Source organism: Vespa mandarinia, chromosome 15, assembly GCF_050613455.1.
Source record: "Vespa mandarinia isolate Hongniang chromosome 15, ASM5061345v1, whole genome shotgun sequence".
NCBI classification, from domain to species: domain Eukaryota; kingdom Metazoa; phylum Arthropoda; class Insecta; order Hymenoptera; family Vespidae; genus Vespa; species Vespa mandarinia.
In genome coordinates, this window is record NC_140824.1 from 4,792,954 (window position 1) to 4,810,020 (window position 17,067).

The following is a 17,067-nucleotide window of genomic DNA, read 5'->3' on the forward strand; positions in this document are numbered from 1 at the left end:
ACATCTTAAAGCAAGCTTTCTATTGTATTAGTACATAATAGATTTATAATACCACATTTAATTTTCCTAAAAATGTTGTAATACAAGTATATCAATATTTCGTCTATTGTTATATAAATTTAGAGATAGCTCTTATTATATACAACTTATTTTGAATATAATATTATTTTTTAATTAAGTTCTATATCCTTAGAAGATACTATGAATAAGAATTGTAATAACTTGGAGACAAAGTGTGCATATTCTCTTTTTACGAATATCGAGAAATAATTTTTGTTAAATATTAGTTATATTTCCTTCATTTTGTATGTATTTTTTCAAATCAAGTATTTACCGTAGCGTAAATAATGCAAATATATAGGACAATTAGAAATCACATCCGAAAGGATAAAATTTTTCTCTAATAAATTAAAAGAATTCTATCGATTAGATACTTTACAAAGTTTGTATTAATTGATCCTACATTTGTACATTACTGCAAAAATATCAATAAAATAATGTCAATAAATCAAAATATTAGGTACGTTGTATTATAATATTTTTAAGGAAAACTCATAAACGTGAGCTTTGTCATATCATTAATTAAAAAAATAAAAAAAATAAAAAAAAAATAAAAAAAAAAATGAAAAAAAAAAAGAAAAAAAAAAAAAAGAAAAAAAAGATAGTTTTGTTATACAACCTAGCATTATTACTTGCAAGATGTATATACAATATTAAAATCAATTACTGATATGCCATATCTATTGTCAATATAAAAATTTCAATAATATTCTGAAAAGCTATGAAATCTCAATTTATATACTTTTTATACGAATAATCAAGTTGTCAATTGAATATTGTTCTAAGTTGAGAAAGGAACATTTTTCTACAATTAAATAAAAACTAAGAATACGATTACTGTTATACTTAAAAACAAATCAGGTATACAATTCCCATCTGCTTATTCTATAAAAAAATTTTTTCTTTCTGACCATTCCATAGCTGTCGTCTTTGTACTCTACCTAAATGTGATACTACGTAATCTTATGTTTTTTCAGGTATATAATTGCAGAAACATTTACAATTATTATTTATCTCAGAAATGTATAAAAAGTATAATACATCAGTCTGGCCAACATTACAATGACCAAATACTTATTAATCTATGTTACATTTTTTTTCGTTTTTTTTTTTTCGTTTCAAATATAGTCATAGTTACAAAATATAAACAATGATAATGCTGATGATACAGATAAAACGTTATAAATTACCGCATTCGAAACTCATTTTTTTTTACCATAATGTTCAGTTATATATAATATAACAATTTTTTAATATAAACGTAATGTTGTTTGTTATTATTTGTTTTCTCAATACACCTTTTTTTATCAGACATATAAAATTGCAAAGCAATACATATATTTTTGCAAAAAGAAAAAAAAAAAAAAAAAAAAAAAAAAAAAAAAAAAAAAAAAAAGAAATAAAAATAAGAACTACGATAAGAAGGATACGTCAAAAATTAGAGAAGACATTTTGAAATTTTCTATGGTGCTAGAAAGATAGAACTATACGTGTATAGAGATTACAGAGAAACAAGATCGGTACATATACTATTCGCAATAATATTAAACGGAAGTTTGTGAAATCATTCAATGAATTTGGAAGATCTTCATATGTAACTATATATCTTATTATAGTTACTAATGCAGTGTGTAAAGTAAATACGATATTTATGATAGCGCTAATTCATGAGCACATACTATCTATACAATCTAAAATGCATGACATATATACTAGTAAGTTTGTTACATAAATTACTAAAGTTTTAAATCTATAACTCAATATTTTCGATCATATAAAAGCTAACATGTTAAACTGATATAGTGGGATATATACCACTTTGCTTGTTATACTTTTCATCATCATATGTACACTATATAGTACTGATGTTGTTTGTTGCGATTGCGTCTACTCACAATTTTACTTGGTAATTGAGGCATGACAAAAAAGTATTTCCATGCACACATATCGTAATATATATAAAAATTATAACTTTTATAATCATATAAAGTTTACATTATATTAAAAATTAAATAATTATTATGAGCAAAATGATGTGCTATATCGAAGATCATTTATATCGATTAACAATGAAAAGAATTCAAAAGACGTATAATAATTATAAATCAATTATTCTACCAAAGCTTTTGAACTTTTTTCATGGATATTATGATATACGATATAGAAATCCATCTTAAACTCAACTCATAAGATCGTCATACTGCATAAAATTTGACGCACTTTTAATTTTTCTCCTTTATTTTGTTCTATGCGCATGAAATGTTTTTATCGAAACCTCTGAAAAATGGGTATATAATACTTATAGATACATTTATCCTTTTCAATATGTTAAATAATATCTAAATTTATTCAATTTTAAGAAAAGATTCTGCTGTGGTTCCAGCCCTTAATAGTAAAGGCGCTTTTCTTCGAGAAGTAGTTACTGGTTGATATACGTAATTTCCTTGTATCGCACCCGTTAGAGTTTTCTGCTTTTTTGTACTAGGACTTAATTCATATTCAATTGCTTCCTGTTTAGTAATGTTTAATTGCATGTGTAAAGCATCTTTATTATCCTCTATATCAATTTCATCATAAAGTTGTTCCGTTATGTCAACGTCGCAATCCTGGCTACTTTCATCGTAACTATCTGTAACCGAATTAGCTGCGATATGACTGTGTATAGATTCATCATAGACAGCATTTTCTTCTGCAGTCTCATCGCCAGAACTTTCTGTTTCTTCCGACATGTCACCACTGCCAGCATACTTCATCTCTCCTCTTTCAAGTAATTCTAAATGATCCGGATATATCATCGCCTTCTTAATTGCTAATGGATCCTTCCTTGACCATTTCTGGACTTCTTCATCCATTTTAGCTATCTTGGCTGGATTAATTGCCCACAAACAGCCTTTTCTTTGGTTTCCATTTCCAGCTGGTTTCTCAATTTTTTCGAAACATTTATTCAACGAAAGATTATGCCTCACAGAGTTCTTCCAACCATTTGGTGCAGTTTTAAAATATGGAAAATGTTCGCTGTAACATAAATATGAAAGTTTTAAAAATACGTTTAGCCACGTTTGCTTGGTAAAATGAACGAAAAAATTAATGCGAACTTTTTACAAATAAAACGTAAGAAATAATTTTACTTTAAGAAATCCCCGACAACAGGACGTATAATGAAAGGAAAAAAAGAAAAGAAAAAAGAACATATTATATTTCTTTTATAATATTATAAATAAAAACATGAATTCATACGTTTAATATAAAAATACGCTTCAGGAAGGGGAACACAAGAATTTATTTGAAAAAATCGTAAGTCTACGAAAATCGTAGAGGATAAACAAAGAGTACCGCCTATAGTTTCTAGGGGGACTGTACCCTGACATGCACCTGGTGCTCCAAGGGCCCCATACAAAATGGCAGCTCCCCCCTTGTAACCTGGGAATAAAGGAGAGAAGACAATACTTTCTCCCTTCGTTCCCCGAACACGAGGAGAGAAGAGAAGAGGGGAGAGGGGAGGAGAGGGGAGGAGAGGGGGAGGGGTAATACCCAACCCTTGTCTTTCCGGCCAAATGGCTGAAAACAAGCGATCTGGGACTTTGTTTGTTGAACGAAAGTCTTTCTCTTTTGTTAACATTCTTTTTTCTATGTTCGCACTATTAACTATTATCCTTAGTTTTTTTTCATTTAAATATATTATAAAAATAATACGGTTAGCTTTCAAATATTTTAATGAGAAAGAATGAAAAAGATATGACGAAATAAATTTTGTTAGCGACTTACCACATAAAGTTGTAAATTTCTGAAACTGGCAGGGAACCCGTTTGACTATTTTTCAAGGCCATTGCGATCAAGCAAGAGTAAGAATACGCAGGCTTCGGATAGAGCTTGTCCTCGTAATCGGACAAATCAAATTCTTTATTAATCGTTGAGATTGCTGGAGATGAAGTCGTGCTGACGTGAATGTTGTTATTGTAAATCTGCTTCCTAACATGCTGCGGTTGTTGTTGATTCGGTTGACTCTGCAGGACCTTAAAATTTTGTACCCTTATGCCGGATATCGTATTGATTTTCGGTGACAAATGAGCCTTCGTTATTTGAGGTGATATCGTTTTAACGGCAGTATTTACCGGTATCGTAGTAGACGCCTTTGCTTTTAAAATCGGAATCGTCCTCGTTAATTCCTGCTCATCCTCGGTGTCCTCCTCAGTTTCCGTTATATCATTTTCATACTGTTCGATTTCCGTATCGATCTCGTTATAATTTTCATTATCATTATCATTATCATTATCATTATCATTATCATTATCATTATCGTTATCATTATCATTATCATTCTCGTTATCATTTTCATGATCGTTTTCGTTTTCATTCTCGTTTTCGTTATCATTATCATTGTCGTTCTCGTTGTCATTCTCGTTATCATCGTCATTTTCTACCTCGTTCTCAACGTCTATTTTCTCCTCTTTAACGTCTATCTTTGGCGAGAAAGAAAAGTGCCGTCTGTTACTATTTGGTGTAGGACTGTGGATGGCCATGTGGGGCATTACCGAATTGGGGTTCACCATAATGGAGGCAGCATCGCCGCCACTCAAATCGAAATTGAAATTGCTGCAGAAAAACGAAGAAGAAAAACTCTGTGAGGAAATGGAAGTGGTGTCTCCTTTCGATCGATTCGAGGATCGTCTCATACCGATCTCGTTTCGTGTTTTATCGTAATCATGTCATCGTTATCGTTATTATCATGATCATCATCGTCATTGTCATCATCATCATCGTCATCATGATCATCATCATCATTCATACCTGTTAGAGCTATTGCTGTTGCCGTTGAGCAAACTGGTGGAACCGAACCATCCGCTGAGATCGTTGTCACATCCAACCGGATTGTCGTCCAATTCTAACGGTGACAAATCACCGAAATTGAAGCCAAGATCTGCGTGGCCACCGATTACCCCTTCGATCTCGCATTTGATGTCGACGTCGAGCATTTCCTGAAGTGAAAGACTATCGGTGCCCAGGTAGTAATCCATAGCGAGCCAAGGGTCCCTCGATGGTCCCTGATCCAGCCCAGTACCGCGTCTACTCTCTGTATCCAACATTCACCTGACTGAAAAGAAAAGAAAATACATGTTTATAAAAAGAAAAAAAAATTATCAGATCTCTATTGGTTCCAGTTTCTTAAATCGCCCAAGTCAAATTAAATAAATCAATAAAGAATTCAAAGAGACGTCATGGTGGTAGATATATCAGGGATTAGAAATATAAAAACAAAGTTCTATCTTCCTACCGACGTCGTTTTCCAAGGGCTGTCATATATACCGGTCGAGTAAATGCCAAGCACTCCTCGAGCCATTGACCGAAGAAGAAAATAATACTATATTCGATCCTAAGTATAGTGCAAGAATCATCTAATCACGCTAATGTATATATACATATATACGTATGTATGCATTATATATATGTCTATATCTTTCATATATGAAATATATCTCTTTCTTTTTTTAGAAATATATATATATTTCTAAAGTTTACATTATTTAAACCTCTGTCAAGTAAAAACATAAACATATAAGAGACAACAAAACAACAACGACAATTTTACTCGGAAGTAGAAATTCTTATCGAGATAAACAATACGGAACCATTCGATATTCGAAGTGATTCCACGAGAGACGAGGCCAATAGATCCTCGATTATGTGTCCGTAAGCATGACCTCGCGTGCGGCAATCCGTACGTGTGTGTGTATGTGTGTATGTGCGCGCGCGCTAGCATCACACGTTTACTAGCTCATCGTAGGCAGAGACGTAATACGTGAGTCCTCTCTTTTTCTTTCTCTATATCTCTGTCTGTGTGTATATATATATATGCGCGTATACGAGGGTCTTGAACCCACAAGCGACTTGTGGGTGTGACTGACTCATAGTATTATAGTCGATTTACTATAGAGCGCGCGTGGACTCTCGTAGTAAGCCTCCCCCCTCCTTTTCTCGTTCTACGGTTCGCTTCCCTTCTCCCTCAAGTGAGAACGAATGAGAGAAAAGGAGTGGGGGCAAAAGAAGAAGAGGAACGAAGCGGAGAGGGGAACTGGTCGGGAAGGGGAGAGAATTACGAGTTGCCCGCACGTTCGTGACTGTATTCCCTCGCGAACGTGTATTATTTTGTATGGCCTAATGTGTGCACAGAGGGATGGGAGGGAGAGGAGAGGAAAAAAGAAACAGGAGAGGGGAAGAGAGGTTATGTTCGCTCGAGTATAAACTGTACGTACGTATGTACATATATATGATGTGCGACCGATGATAATATAACGAGGCTTGTAACACATATATAAACAAATTATATTGCTGACACACGACTGAAGAAATAGAGAGGTAGAGAGATAGAGAGAAATAGAGATAGATAGATATATATATATATATATATATATATATATATATATAGAGAGAGAGAGAGAGAGAGAGAGAGAGAGAGAGAGAGAGACAGAAAGAGAATTGATCCCGTACGAAGACCCACCAACGCTCATCATACTACGAGATGTTCTCATTATAGTAACAATCGTTGTTGTATTGTACGCGCACGCGCCTGTGTGGGGCAAAAATATAATTTGCATAATTCTTACATATTATAATCATCGCTAACTCTTGATAAAACGATCTTTCCATGTTACGGTAATTTGAATTTCCCGCCGGTTAGAAGGCCATGTTGTAATGAACTTTCTGAATTTCCCGCCATATTTCGCGAGATACATGTTTCTAAACAGAATTGTGATGCAGTATTTACAAGCTCGTATAATGTATCTATTACTATGTAATAATAATAATAATAATAATAATAATAATAATAATAATAATAATAATAATAATAATAATAATAATAATAATAATAATAAAAATAAAAATATTGATAGTTATTTTTTTCTCTTTTATAGTCGAAATTGAAGAATGAGTATCGTATAAACGGATGAGAGATCATATGTGAACGACGATGATGAATTGACGTAAGCAGTTGCCGTTGGTGTTTGTATCAAAATGAACAGTCGTCGTTTCATATTCTCACATCTGCATTCCAAGGAATATATATATATATATATATATATACATATATATATATATATACAGTCGGATATACGGTCATATAAGCACCACTCGCTATGTTCTACCCGAAGTACAAGCTTTCTTGATTGTCCATAATTATCCTCAAGCGACGAATACTTAGTACATTCTTCTACAGTTGCACATGTTCTTTTTCTCTCATATATATATATATATATATATATATATATATACATATATATACATATATGATATACGTGTGTATGTCTGCGCGCGTGCGTGCATTTGTATTTCCCTTCTATAAGAAGTCGTTCTTTCTTACTCATAAAAAATGTCATTCTGACCAAACCACCCTATGATCGTTGTTGATCGTTGAGAAATCTTAATCGAACTTTTTTCTTTAGCGAATAAGAAGATTCTAACTCAAAGTTTAATATACGATCTTTTCAGGATGTATGGACTGGTTAATATTGAATGCTTTAAATAGAATCACTCTGCTGATAGGATGAGGTAAAACTATCGAGTGTCCGTGGCTGTTATATATTGAAGAGAACGCAAGAAGATCTTCCTACTCTTTAATGATGCTCTTTTTAATAGCATTTCTTTTTTCAATCTATCCATTAAACGAAATAGAGAGAGAAAAACTTTGGAGAATTTATAATTGTTAGTATAAAATAAAATTCAAAGTTTTTTTTTCTTTCTTTCTTTCTTTTAAAGAAAAATCAACATTACATTGTAATGAAAGAAGTTCTTCAGAGAACACTTCTTTTTCCTATCTTTTGAGAGAAAAAGAGAAAGAAAAAAGATAAATATTGAAAAACATAATCGTTAGTTTAGATTTGAAAAAAGAATGAAGGAAAAACAGCAGTACATTGTAGTTAAAAAAAAAGAAGAAAGAAATGGAAAAAAAAATCAGTGAAGAAGATACTTGAAAGAAAAACAAAAAAAAGAGAGAGAGAGAGAGAGAGAGAGAGAGAGAGAGAGAGAGAGAGAGAGAGAGAGAGACACTCAACAGAATTAGAGGACATCATGAGAAAAAGCAGACACGTTGAAGAAAAAATTATATCTGTTTTGCCGCTGTTGTTCTATTATATATATTATATGTCACAGCAGTGTCAAATTCTCATATACGAAAGCCTCATAGTTGTTTCTACTGCTTTCTTGGAACGTATAGATAGTTCGTCGAACAATGTAACAAAATAGAAAGTGAAATCTATTTGCGTAAGATAGTAATGCTGCGCTCTCACATGTTCCTTCTCTCTCTCTCTCTCTCTCTCTCTCTCTCTCTCTCTCTCTCTCTCTCTCTCTTTTTTTTGTTTTTCTCAAATAATTTGCAAAATCGCTATATGTAAAGATACATAGGAACGTAAGTATCAACTTTGATTCGTTAACTTCATAGTGAAACGATCAGATGACGTTGTCTTTCCATTTTACCATTATAGTATATGTATATACAGGCAGCCAGTGCGGGCGTACATTATGAGGGCTCGAGTTCCAAGAAGGGACTCGAAACGATAGACGATCCTAAAAGACCCTGGGAGCTATTCAACCTGAAATCCTTCACAGGTCATAAAGGGGCCTCTTCTCTATCTATCTTTTTATCTCTCTCTCGCTTTCTTTTTCTCTTTCTTTGTGCGTGTTCGTTCCTTCCTGTTCGTTCGAGGCTATTCAAAAAAAAAAAAAAGGACAACCGTGTTTTTGACACAGTCCCAAAAAACTCGAATATATTTCTGATACTTTTCGTCGATCACGTTACGGTGTCAGGTATACGAGAGAAAACGGCGGCCATTTTATTTCCACTAACGAAAATTAGAAACTTCTTCGCGAATGATGTAAAAAATACATAAAAAAAGAGAGAACAAGTAATCGTGTCCTTCACAAAAATAGATGTAAAAAAAAAAAGAAGAAAGAAAGAAACGTAGAAATATTAGAAGGAAGGTGCTATTAGCTCGTACGAGCGAGTGGCCAATTTGAACGAGCATATTTCGACGATTTACGAGATTTCCCTTTCACGATGCTTTCGAAACCGTATAAGTACGAGCCTCGAAGAGACCGATGTGCTTCTACTACTACTCCCTACTCTCTACTCCCTACTACACTACTATACTACTACAAGAACAACACACGGTGGTCTCTTGACGAAACGTTTGCACAGCGTTCATGACAGAATCTCGATGCTATCTCCGATAAAATAGAAACAACGAGGAAGAGGAGACAAGAGTAGCAACAGAAGGCAGACACAAACAAACAGGCAGGCAGACAGACAGACAGACCCAAGCAGACAGCAGAGAAATAAAACAAAAGTAACAAAGAAAGGAAGAAAGAGAGAAAAATAGGAACGGATGTAACGAAGGGGGGGAAAAAGAAGATGGTGAATGTGACAAAGAGAATGAAATATAAATATATATATATATATATTCATTTGAGGCAGTAAAACGGGCGATGCCGATGACGGATGGAAAATAATTTATTGTAAAAATCGAATGGGGAGAAGAGAAGAGAAAAGAAGAGAAGAAAAGAGAGAAGGGTAGGGTACCGCGTACACCCGAGGGACGAGAGCAGACCTTGCGTGAGCGCGAGCGCGCGCAGAAAGGTGGGTTTCTTTGTGGATCGCGAGAACCGGTTCCATTCGAAGCACGAGAAGGCTTATGAAGCGAACCAAATGTGAATCGTCGCCGCGTTGCTCTTCTAAGCGAATGCCATTTTCGCCGATCTGAGAAAAGCGATATAATAAATATATATTATATATATATTTATATGAATATATCAATCAAAATTAGAAATTAACGATTAGAAAATATTTTTATAAATAATAAATAAAATAACAGACGGAGTTAAAGCACTTGTAAAAATTTAGATATTTTTCTATTTTCTATTTGCAACTATCTTGCTTATTAGAGTTTTAAATATTTTTGATTGAAAATTTATTAAAACATATATATATATTTAATTTGTATATTTATATATCTTAGTAAATAATAATGAAAAGTCAGTAGAAAAATGAAATATATCGGACTAGTTGCGGAAAAATTACAGAAAAGATCTATAATTAGTATAAAAAAAGCATTTTCTTTGTTCTCTTTACTTTATATATATAAGTATATTTTATTCCCTCTCCTCAATTATTTTTCTTAACTGTATCTTCCCGTTTCACTTACTTATGTTGATGATATCGTTGCAGCTGCTAAAGGACAGTCGATGCACGACGAAAAAGTTTCATAAGAAAAAGAAAAAGAAGAAGAGGAAGAAGAAAAAGTAAAAAAAGAAAATGAAGTTGAGAATTCGTGAAGGAAAATGAACAGCGAAAACACTCAGACAAATTCTGAAAGAAAAATGGATGAAATTAAAGAAGAACACTGTAAATGTCCTTTCTATTCATAGTAAACTTAGGTAGACGTACATTTTGCCGTTCCTTTTCTTTTCAAAAGTTTTTTTCCTTGGAAACCTTATGGATTGTGAGCAGGTAAGAAACGAAACTTTCGAGAAAAGGGATGAGGGATGGATGGGAGAGGGGGAAAGAAAGGAAAGAAGGGCCTTGGAAACCAAATAGAAAATTTTCAATATTTTCAACGAATTTCTGTACGAACTTGTTGATATTATCCTGTATAATTATTTTATTATTAATCGTGATAACCTTTAGACGAAGAAACGATTTCCATTATCTAAATGTATACTGGTGGTAACAACCATGAAAATGTATGTCAGGATATATCGATTACTTTCTATTTTAGGAAAGGGAGTAAGGAGAGGATTACTCGGTGCATCGCACGTCGTTATGTAAAATAATCGACTTATATATAAAGATATATACGTAAATACGTACCAAGTAAAACTACCTAGATTATTTTAAAAATCAATTACTTGTTTCGAAAGACTTTTGGGGTTAATGAAAAAAAAAAAAAAAGAAAAAAAGAAAAAAGAAAAAAGAAGAAAAAGAAAGAAAGAAAGAAAGAAAAAATTATAAATCTAGGTAATCTCGAAAAAGAATAATTGATCTTTAATATTATCTAGAAACATTTGGCCTATTTGTTGTATTTGTTATATCACCCTGTATTTATTACGTGATTCGTATAAAGGAATTTACGTCATTTTCCCGACCGTGAAAAAAAAAAAAAAAAAAAAAAAAAAAAAAAAAAAAAAAAAAAAAAAACCTTGATCTTTCCCATGCTCGTATCGGACACCATAGATACACTTCCGCCGATAAAATTTATGCTCGAAACTTTTTTAGACGGTGATAGCATGCTTCTAATCACGGATAAACGTAAAACTAGTAAATATGCGTTTTTTTTTTTTTTTTTTTTTTTAACATTTCTTTCTATCTCTGTCTTTTTGTATGTATACATAAAACAGGTTCTTCATGATAAGCGGAAGTATATATATATATAGTATATTATACTATATTATTATACTATATATATAAGTATAATAATATATAGTATACTATAATATATATATATATATATATATTTCCGCATATTGCATAAAATTTCTTTTCTCTCTTATATATCAGCAAAATATTCTATAAGGTTCTCCTCGTTGTATTTTTATATTTCGAATAAAAATGTAAAAGGTAAAAAATAAAAGAAATAAAAAAGAGAAAAGAGAAAAAAGAAATTGTAAAAAATAAATGGAAAGAATAGAAAATAAATGAGAAGAAATGAAAAGAAGTACGATTTTAATAGCGAAGAGTGCACTGGTAATATTCTAGGGATATAATGTACCGTGACTATGAGACGGTATATACAGGCTCGTTCAAATAACAATGCATTTCTTCGAATTCTTTCTTTGTCGCTCCCACACTGCATATTCATTTACCGCTCTCAAGCACAGCATATGCTATTTATCCAAAAGCGGACCGGTTATTCTACATCCTTCTTTCTATACGAGCATATCTAACTGCAATAAAACTTTGCATGGAAATGAAACTGTTGGCTCGGTTCAATAGCTCTCTAATACCGTTAGAACAAATACATTCTCTAAGCTACTTTCATTCGAGACAAACGAAATGTTTCCTTAAATATTTAATTTATTCTTTATCAGAAAATATATATATATATATATATATATATATATATATATATATATTTAGTTACGCGCGAGATTAAAACGAGAAAATATACTTGTGTTTGACTAGAGTAGTATAGAACACAATGATCTTCAACAACGGCACCACTTATGAAACACGCTCGAGTTCATTAACATCGAACTCTTCCAGCGTTACGAAGTCCGAGCCTTTTCCATTCCATTACAAGGAAGAGAATAAATTCTAACAAATATAATCTGCTTCAAATCTTGACTATAAAATTTCAAAGAATATCACACGTATAATGTTATCATTCTAAAGAAAACTAATAATACTCTTTTGCCATTAAATTATCTAAATAATTATTCGAGGATAATCATGATGGACATAGCATATTTTAGTAGAATTGTTTAGCTAGAATGTTTCTTTTTATTTCCTTTTGTTTTCGAAATAATTAAAATTTCATGTATATAAAATGTATATAAAAAAAGTAAAAAAGTAAACAAATATATATATATAAATATAAATAATACTTTGAACTTGATTGAAAATTTTAATAAAAGTAATGTAAAAATTAAGTTCGATCCATGATTGTGACAATAATAACAAAAATCAATAGTAATAATAATAATAAGAAGAAATAATAGTAATAATAATAATAAGAAGAAGAAAAAGAAAAAAAGAAGAAAAAAGGAAGAAAAAGAAAAAGAAGAAGAAGAACAAAAATAATAACAATAATAATAATGACAAGAGATACACGGAGAAAACAATATGTGGATTTCGCGATGGACCAACCGTGGATGCGTACGACCGCGCCTCTCTAAGTCGCGTTTTCACAGAGTATCGATCTGTTATCCCCTCCACATCGAGCTTCGATGTTCGCCGTGTGTAGATATGTATATATATATATATATATATATCTCCATATACATATATATAGATATATACGTATAAATGTGAGAGAACACGACGTTTGCACCCTGCCGACGTCGTCCTCCGACTTCCCAATGCGCATGCGCATCGACCAGCCTACGGTGGTGTAGTTTCACCAAACCTTCCCCTTTATCCCTCTTTTACTTTAACCTCTTCCTCTTCCTCTTCACGAAATCGTTCAAATATTTCGAGAGCCCATCTTTTTTGCGTTAATACACCACTTTAACGTTTTATTTCTTTCTATGCTTCTTATTCATAGTAAGATCACTATATCGAAATTCATGAAATCAATCGAACTCTTTAGTCGAAGAGATTATAACGTATATTTACTACGTTAATATTTAAAATGACTAGATGAGATTATTGAAAATAATCATTCGAATCGATAAAAAAATTCTGTATTACAGACTCGATTAATAATAAAAGAGAGAGAGAAATCTATTTTCTTATTTTTGGTTTCTTTTTTATCTTTACCTTTATTTTTCCTAAAGTCGTCAAAATTAATACATATATAAAGTTCTTATCGAAGTTAACTCATAGAGATCCATAAACCATGATTACATCATTCTAACTAGTCGTTGGAAATCAATTTGCCCCTGTTCTCTCTCACTTCAGTTAAGTTTTTGCTTTCACTGTGTAACGGATTCGGACATAGTAAAGGCAATTGGAATAATCGAGAACTTGGGAAATTTCCCGCTCAAATTCTATTAAAGATTTGATATGAAATAGATCGATTTATGTATATGTATATGTATATGTATATGTATATGTATATGTATATATATAATTTTTGTATTTTTTCGATTATGATTTCTAGTCAATATTATTGGTAAGTACATATTTTGATCGATCTCTAATAAGAAAATAAAAGATGCAAAAGCGATAGGTTAATTTGTCGTATTGTTTCATACTAGGAAGCTGTAACTTCACTGGACTAAACTTTATCGATCGTGATCTAAAAGACCAAAAAGAAATATTTCCTAATGAATGGAGTGATTTCTAAATTATCAAGTGGCCCATTAGTACTAGACTTTGTCTGCGAAGTATATTATCAAAGTCTCGTGAAAGCTGGCCAACCCAATGTTTATCTTTCTAAGATGACTTCGAGAAGTATATAGAAAGAAATTAATGTGATTATGATTTTATAATTACATTTAGAAATAACTTTCTTCGTTTTCATTCAATATTTATATAAAATAAATATCAAAAAAGAGGAAAAAAGAAAAAGAATGGTAAGATTTGTCTTAAGCCAAGAAAAAAAAAAAAAAAAAAAGAAATCTGGCCGCCATCTTGGACCGGAAGTCGTCTTCGTAGATATAATAGTTTCCTTTCCTCGCAAGAAATAAAAAAGAATAAAATAAAAGAATAGAAAGAGGAAGGGAAAGGGTGAAGTTTTACGGGTAGATTAGCGCGCGCGCGCGTATCCGCACACAGTGACAAATAATCGTTCGAGGACACGAAAGAGAGAGAGAGAGAGAGAGAGAGAGAGAGAGAGAGAGAGAGAGAGAGAGAGAGAGAGAGAGAGAGAGAGAGAGAGAGAGAGAGAAACGGTCAGACGGTAGATTTCGGTCGGAGTCCCTAAGATATTTCCTTCGGTGAGCATATGGCGAGGGTAGAGTTCCCAGAAGGTTCCCACGGTCAATAGTTTTCCCGGCGGCGGTAAGCGTGTTGAAAGTGCTCGAGGGTCTCCCTCGCTCTTCCCCGCAACCCTCCCCCTTCTTTACTGCCACCGATGCGCTCGTTACTGACGATTTTTACGAAAATAATGAAATATTGGTGGAAAAACCGGAAGAGAAGTCACATATAACGACTCCTTTTTCATTTTTTTCCTCTCTTTTTTCTAATCAGACAGATTAAAATTTATCAAAAACTATACCGCATATATATATATTTATATATACACAAACCTTATAGTAGTATTTTGTGTATATAGTATCGTACATAAGTATACTACGCAACAATATTAAAAAAAAAAAAAAAAAAAAAAAGACAGATATTTATCGATCCATGTATTTTCTTTCTTTCTCCTCTTTTTCTTGTTCCTTGCTGTGTTGTTACTTTATACTGTTGTACAACGTTAATAGATATTTTTAAAGAAGAAAAAAAAAGTGTATTATTAAGAGAGATCTCGTTGCAAACGGTAAAGTAGATCGCTCGATAAGCTTTGCCTCGCATAAAATGAATCTATTTGCGCGCGAGACGACGACGAGGAGCCTCTCCCTCCCCCACCCTCGCTCTCCTCCCTCTTTTTACTCCTCTTTTTCTTCTTCTTCTCTTCCTCTTCTTCTCCAAAGCAGTCTGGACGACTGCTGCCACTATAAACTCCAGCCTTTTGTTTTAATCGATGGAACGAGAACTTCCTTTGTAATTCGCAATAATTGCGAATGATATATTTTAACTCTTCTCTCGCGACAGTTCGACGATATAATAGAAGAAGCAATACATTTTTCTTCTTTTTTTTTTTTGCAAAATAATATAGAAATCCATTAGCTTTAAGACGGAAAATATATAACGAGGAAAAAAACATTGCGAGAAAAAATTTTTAAAAATATGTACATAATTCAATAATTTCTATCCTTTTTTTCCTTTCTTTCGTTTTTTTTTAAATTATGAACGACATTTTTTATCGATCGCGCGTTGCTTTTCTCGAGAATAATACGAATTGTATAAACATCGTATACGTACATTCGATAAGTATAATTGAAAATATTTTAATTGTGACCAAGAAAAATAAAAAATAATATATCGTGAGACGTGAGTTGTATGGAACCATTTGAAAAGAAAGAACGATCGAAGGAGGAAGAAAAAAAGACGATCGAACAAACCTATTCGCACGTACATTTTCTAAGAAGACGGTCTAACGTCTTCCCGCTCAATTTTACGCTCCTACACATTGTGAATCACTCATTCAGGTCTGTACGATCATACATATACGCGATATATGATGATGGTTGTAGTTGGTAATGGTAGTAGTGATGACGGTACGACGAAGACGATGACGGCGGTGGCAGCGACGACACGACAACGACGGCGGCGGCTGCGGCTGCGGCGGCGGCGAAGGTGGTGGTGGTGGTGGTGGTGATGGTGGTGGCGGCGGAGGCGGTCGACACGATTGTTTATTCTCGGTTGCTCGGTCGCGCTGCGTTTACGGTAAATAAAACGGTTGCCATAACAATGAGTGTAACTAAAGAAAGGCACGGCCGAATTCGTAGAGCGCGGCAAAAATGCCCGCGCTTACTCGAGATTATTTACACTTCAGGAGGAAGAGGGTGGTAGAAAAAAGAAAAAGAAAGAAAGAAAGAGAGAGAGAGAGAAACGAAAAAAAAAAGAAAAATACACCAACCGTATCATAAAATATTTTAGGTCGACGAAGATTCATTCGAAGAGATTCATCACTGAAAAAAAAATCCGATAAAACTAACTCGTTCGATTTCGTAAGAAAATAGCGCGAGAATTTGTTTATCAGCTTTAAAGAACGTTTACGAATCGACGTATTTGTTATTTGGATTTTTGAAGGTCTACGTGTCGTATATAAACACGATTCTTTTTCTAAGACACATTAGGCGACTCCTCCTTATATCTTGTAATATCGCCACGCGCGACACAATCCAAAACTTTCCACACAACACTTCGACAAGCAACGACTACACGACGACGACGACGACGACGACGACGACGACAACGACGATGAGGACGAACACGACGACGACAGTGGTGGCGGCGGCGACGGTGGTAGTGGCGACGACGACGACGACGACGACGACGACGACGACAACGGCAGTGGCGGGCCGGCCACACAAAATCATTTTCCTTTCTATCTCCTATCTTCAAGGATGAGATTACAGGAATCTTCACTTACCGTATATTCGACGATCCTCGAAGTACGTCGTCCACTCAGCGAAACACCACTTTCACACATATATTTACTTGGAAATTATGCGATTTTCAGCAGCGACCATGTATAAACGAACACCGACACAGGGCCCCCTTTACGGAACTGAAGTAACGTTGACGGT

General features: G+C 33.4%; 1 protein-coding gene across 6 annotated transcripts; it reads right to left on the minus strand.

The window, feature by feature from the left end:
• Nucleotides 1-1,478: 1,478 nt before the first annotated feature.
• jumu (Forkhead box protein N4 jumeau) lies at nucleotides 1,479-17,046 on the minus strand. 6 transcript variants are annotated; one of them, XM_085661464.1, is made up of 5 exons: nucleotides 16,911-17,046; nucleotides 4,849-5,152; nucleotides 4,173-4,653; nucleotides 3,826-4,073; nucleotides 1,479-3,075 (listed from the first exon to the last, which is right to left on the minus strand). In XM_085661464.1, exons 2-5 carry the CDS (start codon nucleotides 5,142-5,144, stop codon nucleotides 2,406-2,408), a joined length of 1,695 nt encoding a protein of 564 aa, XP_085517590.1. In that variant the 5' UTR covers nucleotides 5,145-5,152; nucleotides 16,911-17,046; the 3' UTR covers nucleotides 1,479-2,405. The 6 variants fall into 6 exon arrangements, with proteins under 6 accessions (XP_085517590.1, XP_085517589.1, XP_035740392.2 ...); XM_085661463.1 differs by lacking the exon at nucleotides 16,911-17,046 and adding exons at nucleotides 15,877-16,190; nucleotides 16,395-16,532 and having other exon boundaries at nucleotides 3,826-4,653; XM_035884499.2 differs by having other exon boundaries at nucleotides 3,826-4,653.
• Between the last annotated feature and the right edge of the window lie 21 nt (nucleotides 17,047-17,067).

Bases quoted from the DNA above. Each gene is read 5' to 3' on its own strand.
- jumu (XM_035884499.2), bottom strand. From the start codon at position 5,144: ATGTTGGATACAGAGAGTAGACGCGGTACTGGGCTGGATCAGGGACCA. The intron at 4,654-4,848 runs GTATGAATGATG...GTTTTTCTGCAG, and splicing joins AACAGCAATAGCTCTAACAG to CAATTTCAATTTCGATTTGA. The intron at 3,076-3,825 runs GTAAGTCGCTAA...TTTATGTTACAG, and splicing joins GAAATTTACAACTTTATGTG to CGAACATTTTCCATATTTTA.